Raw genomic sequence first — 10154 nt, 5'->3', positions numbered from 1 at the left:
TCATGAGTGGCGCCTGTAATTTCCTCGGTGGCTTAGGCTGTATTTGTTAGTGGAGGAGGCTTTGCTGGGGAGAGGGCCACCAAGTGGGCCAGTCCTTGGATCTCAGTGGCAACAGCATCAGCCCGAGAGTACCCGTCCTTGGGGCCCTGGGAGGAGGGTGCAGATGCCAGTGGGTGAGGTGAACCCAGGTCTCTGGACAGTGTGCTTGGGTGCCCGTGGCAGTCGTCCTGGGCCGGTTGTGAGACCGTCGGATGGTGTTGGGGTGTGGACAGGGCAGGACAATACCCAGGTCTGTGCGTGGCATACTCAGGTGGCAGCAGCAGTGGTGGTGGCCACAATGGGTGCAAGGTCACCGTGGCCCGATTGCTGGACGGGGGACATGCCCACGTCCTTGCATGCCTAGAGGTGTCCTCTCATCTCTCTGCTGAATTCTCTCTCAGATGCTCAACTTGAAGTGTGATCATCTACTCTCTTCTTTCTTTAAGGAGGAGACGAGTCCCGTGTGCCTCTACTCAACCATCACACACTGTATTGTCCTTTTTTTTTTTTTTTTTTTTTTGTGACAAGTCTCACTCTGTTGCCCGGGCTAGAGTGCCAGCAACCTCAAACTCCTGGGCTCAAGCGATCCTCCTGCCTCAACCTCCCAAGTAGCTGGGACTACAGGCATCCGCCGCCATGCCCAGCTAATTTCTTCTATTTATTTTTAGTTGTTTGGCTAATTTCTTTCTATTTTTAGTAGAGACAGGGTCTGGCTCTTGCTCAGGCTGGTCTCAAAATCCTGACCTTGAGCGATCCTCCCACCTTGGCCTCCCAGAGTGCTAGGATTATAGGCGTGAGCCACCACGCCTGGCCTGTATTGTCCATTTTTAAATTGAAATAGGACACCCTTACAATACAATGCACCAGTCTGCAATACACAGCTCAAGACATTTTCACATACAGATTCATGCCTGCAAGCACTCCTCTGATCAAAATGTGGAACATTTCCATCACACAGAAGAATCCATTCTACCCCCTCCTGGTCAATCTCCACCGATTCCTCCCAGGCAACTCCATTTTCAGTTCCCACCAAGGCTAGTTCTGCCCTTTCTTGAAATTCATATGAAATCAAATCTTATGCAGTGTACTCATTCGCTCTGGGTCCTTTCACTCTTTTGTGAGACTCATCCATGTTGTTGCATGCATCGGTACTTTGCTTTTTCGTTGCTGTATAGTATTCCCCACTGTCAATATGCCACCATTCTTTTTTTCATTCTACTGCTGTTGGCCATGTGAGTTGTTCCAGTTTGGGACTATTCTGAATAAAGGTACCATGAATACTTTTCTGTTTCCTCTGTGACACTATTTGACTCTCTCTCTGGTTAACAGAGAGGCCTGTGGAGGAGGACTGTTTGGGTTCCAGTCCCAGCTCCACCACTTACTAGCTGTGTGACGTTGGGCCAGTGACCTAACCCCAAAGTGCCTCAGTTTCCCCCTCCTTTAAAAGGGAGGATTATGACCTGCCACATGTTAGGAAGATTACATGAATGAGTGTATAAAGCAGTTGGGAAACTACTCAATTGTAATGGGCAATAAATAAACAAGTAACTATCATTCAGCTCCAACTCCCAAAGTCAGCAGAAATCACCATAAATGAAGACATCAGCAGAACAAGGCAGCAACGACTAGAGGTCAGAGGGCTGGTAGTTCCAGGAAAAGTAGGGGCACTGCCTGCCCCCCCTCCCGCCGCCACCCCAGGTGGAGGGTGTAAAGACGTAGCTTTCTGTTACAAGATACTGGACTTCACTGACAGCCTCCCACAGCTCGGCCACCCCAGGAGTGGACAAGTCCTTCTCCCTGTGGACCCCTGGCCACCCCTCACCACCTCCCTGAAATTCCTGGGTGGTGTGGCCCATCCCATTTCTGACCCCTCCCACTGGCCTTTCCGCATCCCTACCCATGTTCCTGTTTCTCTTCCTGTGTGAGAGTAGATTTAAGGATTGAGGACCGTGGTGTGGGGAATGAAAACCGTGGTTCGCAGGACACCTGGACATTGAGGACATGAGTGACACCAAAGAGCTGGGTCTCCTGGGTGAGGCTGGGGTGGGACTCTGGGATGCAGGGGAGGGGGACCCAGGGGGGTGGCCAGCTCTGGCCTCAGCGTGCCCAGGCTCTGAGTTGATGTCTGCCCACGCAGAGGAGGAACAGCTGACAGGCAGCAGCTGTAGATTTTTTGCAAGACACATGGGATCCCAGAAGACTCCTGGACCCAGAAGCTCTGCAGGTAGGAAAGGGTTAGGGGGCGGGGAAGATGGAGAGAGCCTCAGGGACTCTAGGGTCTTGGGGGGACTAGGGATGCCTGTCTGGACTCCTAGGTGCTGGGGAGGTGGGTGCGGGGGCCAGGCTGTCTCTGTGCCAGGCTGAGGAGGGGACGCCGGCATGTTCGGCCAACCCTCCTACCCCCAACAGGGTGTCTGGGCCGCGGCCCCCTGGTGCTGCCGTTCCTGGCCTTCCTGCTCCTTGCTGTGCTCCTGGTGACCATCGTCGTCCAAGGTCAGGAAGGCTCTTTGGACTGGGTCCCAGCTTGTGTCTTTGGCTGTGGAAAGAGCCAGGGGTGACCAGTTCCAGGACGCAGGTGGGCCTGAAAGCAGGCACTGGGTCCCTGGGCTTTCCAGGGGTCTCTGCCATGGCCCCTCCCACTCGGGGGAGGAGAGGGGAGGAAGGAGGAGGAGGAAGGACCGGGCTCCCCTTGCCCTTCTGGGCTGCCCTCTCAGGTATCAGTCTTCCTCATTTTCAGAGGGGATTAACCAAGACGTTGGCTCTCAGAATCCATGTCCCTAGAGGCCAGTGCAGGGTGTGGCACACAGTAGGTGTTTACTAATTGCAGTTCCTGTTTGCTGGCACAGTCTCCAAGCTCCCCAGCTTCCTGGGGCAGGAGCACTCCAGGCAGGACGAGATCTACGAGGAACTGAGCCAGCTGAAGGCTGCAGTTGGTGAGTTCCCAGAGAGATCCAGGCAGGAGAAGATCTATCACGAAATGGCCCAGCTGAAGGCTGCAGTCGGTGAGTGACAAGTCACCAGGGGTCCTGGGCCTGACTGGGTCTCCATGGGCTGTGACTTTGCTAATGTCACCAACCCTCTCTGAGCCTCAGTTTCCACATCTGTGAAATGGGAACAAAGGGTAATGGGCACAATTGCAGTTGGTGTTCACAGGGAGCAGGTATACAGTAGGCACTCAGTTAAGCCGGTCTCCTGGCTGCCGGCCTGAGCTGTAAATGCCCTACTTGTCCCAGTCTGGAGGAGAGGGGGCCAGGACTCCTGGGTTCTCCTAGGAATGGGAACGTCTCAGGATGTGGAGGGGGAATGTCCCACCCAGCATGGGCAGTCAGGGAAGGGCCCCGACCCCCAAGGGCTTGAAGGGTGGCAGGTGCCGGACTTTGGGTATGCAGATCTGGGTCCCAGCCATGGCCACCTGCCCCAACAGACCACCTGTGCCGCCCCTGTCCCTGGGACTGGACATTCTTCCAAGGAAACTGTTACTTCTTCTCCAACTCCCAACGGAACTGGCACGACTCCATCAGCGCCTGCCAGGACGTGGGGGCCCAGCTGGTGGTCATCAAAGGCGATGAGGAGCAGGTACACCTGAAGGCCCCGTCCTGGCCTGGGGCATGCAGGGGGCCACTGGCCAGCGTGGCCGCAGGTGCCCAGAGAGGCCCGTCCAGCAGTGGGGCTGCTTGTTCACTTGGAAAGGCAGGAGGAGAAGGGTACACACAGGGGGTCCCAAGCACCTCGCAAGGAGGGACAGATTCTGAACACCTGTGAGTGCTTAGGGCGCACGGCGCAGGCACGGAAGCCCAGCGGCGTGCTGCACACCCCCAACAGGCAGCTCTCTGGGGGAGTAAGTCGTCAGGTGTAGGGCTTGCCAATTGCCCTGGTGTAAACATTCCCCCTGTGGCTGATTTCAAGTGACTGATGTGACGTCGCTCACTGCGCAGCTGAAAAGAGACGTGCTTGACCCCCAGTCACCGACTGGCACACTCTGTCTCCAGAACATTAAAGCCCGTCATGAGTGAATTCATGCAAAACACAAGAAAATACTGTATTTCCGCGTGTGTGTGAGAGGCCAGCGGTGCAGGTAGGCGTGTCAGTCAGAACCCATGTGCATGGGGCGCAGATGTGAGAGGGACTCGGACACGTGGGGGCTCCCGACCCGGTAGACTAGAGGCTGAAGGTTAGACTGAAAGCAGAACTTCCTGCCAAGAGGTGGGCAGACACGGAGCCTGGCCAATGAGAAGCGAGCTCCCCTCTGACTCCCCCTGTGTCCCCGCCGTCCCCTCCCAGAACTTTCTACAGCTGCAGAGTTCTTGGAGGAACCGCGTATCCTGGATCGGGATGTCAGACATGACCCAGGAAGGCTCGTGGCAGTGGGTGGACGGCTCGCCTCTTCCGCCCAGGTAGACCCGGCAGCAGGGGACACCTGTGGGGGACGGGCGGGGGTTCTAGAGCTTTCCCTGGGGATCCCGCCCCCCTGCCTGACCCCTCAGCGGGCGGGCCGTCTCAGCGCCCGACTGTCAGAGGAAGGTGGTCTCACACTCACGCCCAGACAGCGACGTCCACGTCGCTGCAAAGTCCCACCGTCAGGGCTGAAGCAGGAGCGTGGCGCCGGGCGGGTGTTTCAAGTATCGTGTCCGAATCGCAGTGGGAGGTCGAGTGAGGCCAAGGGCTCAGAGCCAGCTGCCGTTGTGAAGATACCTGGTCCCACTCCCAGATCCCAAACGCGAGCTCCCACCCCACCTGGGTGGGTCACGGGGCGGCTCCTGAGGCCCAGGGACCGCCGGGCGGGCAGTGGGGCTCTGCGGGGAGGCTGGGGCGGGGCAGGGCGAGCAGCCTTAGAGGGGCCGTTGCAGGGGTGTCCCCGGCCCTGGGCGCAGGGGCTGCCCCAGCTGTCTGGCACCTGGCCCCGGGGTGATCAGGACAGGGGACAGGGGCCCGCACTGGAGAGCCCAGGAAGGGAGGGGGTGGGTGGGGGCTCCGGCTTGGCTGGTGCGTGTGTGAAAGTCACCCCACTGCGGGACAAGGACTGCTCCCCAGCAGGGGCACCACAGGGGGCAGGAGGCCAAGGCACCGTGTCTGCGGCATACTATGGGTTGTCCAGGGCAAAGGCTGTCCGGCAGAGGGATGCAGGCAGGTGCGGAAGCACCAGGTTCCCAGCAGGTGGAAGGGCCGCTCCTGTAGAGGGGCAAGGACGGACGCTCACGCCCTGCCCGCACTTGCAGCTTCACCAAGCACTGGAACAGCGGGGAGCCCAACAACATTGGGGAGGAAGACTGTGTGGAATTATTCAGCAAGGGGTGGAATGACAGCCAGTGTAATCATGCCAAATTCTGGATCTGCAAAATGTCTGCGGCCTCCTGCCCCAGCGAGCAAGGGCGGGTTCCCGCCTCCACCGCTGCCCCAACCCTGTCTGCTCAATAGCAGAACGTCCCCCACTCTTGGGGCGGGGGTGCCTTCTCCCCGCCCCCAGACCTTAACAATGCCCTGGGTCTGCTCTCTGTAAGATTCCCGTCCCCCGTGGGCCCGGGTCCCCTTCTGTCCCTCCTCCGATGCCTGGGGGTCCTCCTGGGTCAGAGGTCGTGCTGCCTGCCCATCCCGGGAGCTTTCACAGTGGCCTGGTGTGGGCACACGCAGGGGCGGGTGTGCTCCGGCCATCGACTCTGTCTTCTCTCCAAGATCAGAACGTTTGAGTGGCCATGTGTACCTGCCATGCCCCCGGGCTTCACCCCTTCCTTCCGCTCCCCTTCCACCTGCCATGCCCTGCGCACCTTTGACCGAGCACTTGCTGCTACAAGAAGGCATCTTGCAGCTGGGAGCGCCAGGGAATGAAATGCCCAGTTACCCAGTGACACCCATAGATAGCATGGCACCCCCAACACCCCCCACATCTATCTATTTTGTTGTTGTTCCTGCATCTCTTCTGTTTGACTGTTCCTGAGTTGCATCCTTTATAATAAATTGATACATACAGGCAAAGAGTTGTGTTGGGGACTGACTTTGGCTGGGCAGGGTGTCTCACGCCTGTAATCCTAGCTCTCTGGGAGGCCGAGGCGGGCAGATCATTTGAGTTCAGGAGTTCAAAACCAACCTGAGCAAGAGCGAGACCCCGTCTCTACTATAAATAGAAAGAAATTAATTGGTCAACTAATATAAGTAGAAAAAAATTAGCCGGGCATGGTGGTGCATGCCTGTAGTCCCAGATACTTGGGAGGCTGAGGCAGGAGGATCGCTTGAGCCCAGGAGTTTGAGGTTGCTGTGAGCTAGGCTGACGCTACGGCACTCACTCTAGCCTGGGCAACAGAATGAGACTCTGTCTCCAAAAAAAAAAAAAAAAAGAATTAACCCTTTGCACTCGGATTTGGAGTGTGGATAATGAGAAAAAAGCAAGCAAGTGCAAAGGGTTAAATTTAGTGAATAATGTACGTGTCCTGCCCAGAACGTTTAAGAGTAATGTGCTCCGGAGAAGGTTGCTGCCTAGAGGTATAACAATAGGCCTGAGTTTCTGCATTGAAGCAAGAGCTGCCTAGCCCCACGATAAGTGGAGGCCACACAATAAACATATTGTTCCTTTGATTGCTGCTTAGCTCCATAAGATGGCTGGTTAGTCAATGACGAGTAAGAACCCTCAAGGGAGGGGCGACCTAAGCCATGCACAGCCGCAGGGGATCAGCCTAAGAGGAACTGGGGACAAAAATGCCCCCTGTGGCTGGCTGCCTTGCCCAATCTTGCTAATCTCGGACTGTGATCTATGCCTGGCGCCTGGAGCAATTGCCTGGAAACCTTGAGTCAGGGGACATCTGTGTCCTTAGGCTACATGTTCCGGAATGTATGGCCATTGCTGCAATGCCTGGGTGGTGACATAGAAGGAAGTAACTTTGATATTTTAGGTTATAAAAATAAAATGTCTGGTGTGTTCGGCACTGCAGTCTTGTAACCGTCTTTGTGTGTGTGTGTGTGAGTCTTTTTGTGTTCTGTGTTCATCCCCTGTCCTGCAGATGGGCCATGGCAGTGTTGTCCTGAGTTTTATGGGTCATTCTGGCAAGTTCCTGAACCCGAGAGGGGGTGGTGGGAACCCTCAATTTGTCATGAGCTAGGTAGAAGTGCAAGTGGCCTGGGAACCCCTTGCAGCTGGCATCTGCAGCAGTTCTGTCTTGTGGGACGGAGCCCTGTCACCTGTGGGATTCTGGGTTGAACCCCAAACAGTCAGAGTGAGGGGGAAATGCAATCCCCCAGTAGGCATAGGGGACCTCTGTGCCGTGCTACCTTGGAGCTCAGTGACATGCTACAAAGTAGATGAAGCACTGCCAAGATTACTACTGGGCCCTGGAAAGGTGCCCAGTGCTTTCTTTGGGACATCAGCACTCTTTTGCATTAAAGTGGCTGCATTAAAGATTGCAATATCATTAACATGACATGAGTATGATGATGACACTGTATCCACGTGATTTCTCTCACTGTGAACAGGCAAAGATAAAATGATGCATTTTATGTTATGTATGCTTCACCACAATAAAAGAAAAACTCTTTCAAAAAAAAATCTCTTTGGGGTTGTTATTGGGGTGGCATTGGTTTTAATTTGGGATCTTTAGGATGGAGAGCGCCCTTCTGTAATGAGGAGAGACAGAAGAGGGAAATTAAGATTTTATTGCTTACGGGTCCTGGGAGGTACAAGGCACGTCCAGAGGCCACGCGGGGAGCTCAGGGAGCACTTGAGGGGACAGGGGAGAAAGAGAGAGAGAGAGAGAGAGGCCCGTGAGCAATGCCTTTACTGGGGTCCATGGCTTTACCCAAAGAGATGTCCTGCAGGGGAGATTTCACCGGTGGGTTTAACTCGAGCCGGCACGGGTTCCAGGAGGTCACGCTGAGACTGAGAGGCGGTCGGTGGGACACATTTTCTCTGTCCAAGCAGGATGGCAGTGGTGGCAGGCCAGTCACGGAGCCTGTGTCCAGGGAGGGGTCCCCCGGAGGAAGTTGTATGGAGCAGATACCCGGGTCGACCCCGTTGAGCAACTGAGAGGAGATGGGGAACTGGAAACTGTGGGCAGTGAGGAAGCCCCGCTTCTGGCAGGAGAAGGTGCAGCTTGTATTCGGACTGGATGCTGAGGCGCCATGAAATTATGGGATTGTGCTACAGCATGGTGATCTATAAATGACCTTGGGAAGAATTAACCTCTTTAAAGTACGGAGTGTCCTTTTTGTGAGCTCATATTGTGTCTTTTTTTTTTTTTTTTTTTTTTTTGAGACAGAGTCTTGCTTTGTTGCCCAGGCTAGAGTGAGTGCCATGGCAGCAGCCTAGCTCACAGCAACCTCACACTCCTGGGCTCAAGCGATCCTCCTGCCTCAGCCTCCCGAGTAGCTGGGACTATAGGCATGGGCCACCTTGCCTGGCTAATTTTTTCTATATATGTTAGTTGGCCAATTAATTTCTTTCTATTTATAGTAGAGACGGGGGTCTCGCTCTTGCTCAGGCTGGTTTCGAACTCCTGACCTTGAGCAATCCGCCCCCCTCGGCTTCCCAGAGTGCTAGGATTACAGGCGTGAGCCACCACGCCCAGCCTTGTGTCTTTATTTATTCAGATCTTAGTTAAGAGCCTCATACATACTCTTGCTATGAGTCTTCTACTTTTTTTTTTTTTTTTTTGAGACAGAGTCTCACTCTGTCACCCAGGCTGGAGTGCAGCGATGTGTTCATGGCTCACTGCAGCCTCAAACTCCTGGGCTCAAGTGATCCTCCTGTCTCAGCCTCCCGAGTAGCTGGGACTATAGGCACACATTACCATGCCCGACTAATTTCTGTTTATCGTAGAGACAGGGTCTCACTCTGTCACCCAGGCTGGTCTCAGAAGCCTGGTAGGGCCCACTCTGAAGACCTTGTCATAACTCAGGTACATCTGTAAAGACCCCGTTTCCGAATAAAGTCTCAGGAACCAGACGAAGTTGGGGTTTCAGCATCTCTTGGGAGGGCACAATTCAACCTTCTACACAGTGGACACCTTCATTTTGTTCTTGATTTCGCCAAAAAGGGTTCTCATATTTTACAAATAATTAGGACGTCTCTATAGGACCCTGGAAATTGCCCCGTCTCAAATTAAGGAGACTTTATTCTATTCTTTGTTTAAAAAGCGTTTGCTGGCCGGGCGTGGTGGCTCACGCCTGTAATCCTAGCACTCTAGGAGGCCGAGGCAGGTGGATTGCTTGAGGTCAGGAGTTCGAAACCACCCTGAGCAAGAGGGACACCCCGTCTCTACTATAAAATAGAAAGAAATTAATTGGCCAAATAATATATATAGAAAAAATTAGCCGGGCATGGTGGCGCATGCCTGTAGTCCCAGCCACTCGGGAGGCTGAGGCAGGAGGATTGCTTGAGCCCAGGAGTTTGAGGTTGCTGTGAGCTAGGCTGACGCCACGGCACTCACTCTAGCCTGGGCAACAAAGCGAGACTGTCTCAAAAAAAAAAAAAAGCGTTTGCTGTCTTGTGTTTATCTTTCTTTTTAAATGAAGAATGAGCGTTGAATAGATACGTCCTGTGACTGCAATATGGAGGGGACAAGAATAGGTTGTGGAAGGAGAGAGACCACGTGGTGACATTTTTACAAAGCTCCCAGGTGTGCCAAACAACCACATAGATTGTCTATGGGGTGCGCATGATTACAATATTTTTAAATATGTCAAACACCAAGTCGGGGAGGGCAACTGCCTTGGGGAAGGAAAGGGGAGTGAGAACAGGGAGGGCGACGTGGGACCCACTGTATTTGTTACAATGAATTTACTTTTTTTTTTTTTTTTTTTTGAGACAGAGTCTCGCTTGTTGCCCAGGCTAGAGTGAGTGCCGTGGTGTCAGCCTAGCTCACAGCAACCTCACACTCCTGGGCTCAAGCGATCCTCCTGCCTCAGCCTCCCGAGTAGCTGGGACTACAGGCATGCGCCACCATGCCTGGCTAATTTTTTTTTCTATATATATTAGTTGGCCAATTAATTTCTTTCTATTTTATAGTAGTGACGGGGTCTCGCTCTTGCTCAGGCTGGTTTCGAACTCCTGACCTTGAGCAATCCGCCCCGCCTCGGCCGAACTCGTTTCTGCAGAGAATGGAAGCCACAGAGCGGCCCTGGGACTTTCACCT

At 54.2% G+C, this 10154-nt stretch overlaps 1 protein-coding gene across 1 annotated transcript; it reads left to right on the top strand.

Moving 5' to 3' along the window:
- Positions 1-1943: 1943 nt before the first annotated feature.
- On the top strand, positions 1944-6009 carry LOC105885647 (CD209 antigen-like protein 2). The gene is made up of 7 exons (XM_012790766.3): positions 1944-2071; positions 2177-2263; positions 2449-2532; positions 2886-3041; positions 3464-3615; positions 4321-4433; positions 5256-6009. Exons 1-7 carry the CDS (start codon positions 2041-2043, stop codon positions 5452-5454), a joined length of 822 nt encoding a protein of 273 aa, XP_012646220.3. The 5' UTR covers positions 1944-2040; the 3' UTR covers positions 5455-6009.
- Positions 6010-10154: the final 4145 nt, after the last annotated feature.

Source organism: Microcebus murinus, chromosome 27 (assembly GCF_040939455.1).
Source record: "Microcebus murinus isolate Inina chromosome 27, M.murinus_Inina_mat1.0, whole genome shotgun sequence".
Taxonomy (NCBI): Eukaryota; Metazoa; Chordata; class Mammalia; order Primates; family Cheirogaleidae; genus Microcebus; species Microcebus murinus.
This window is presented reverse-complemented; position numbering and strand designations above follow the sequence as displayed.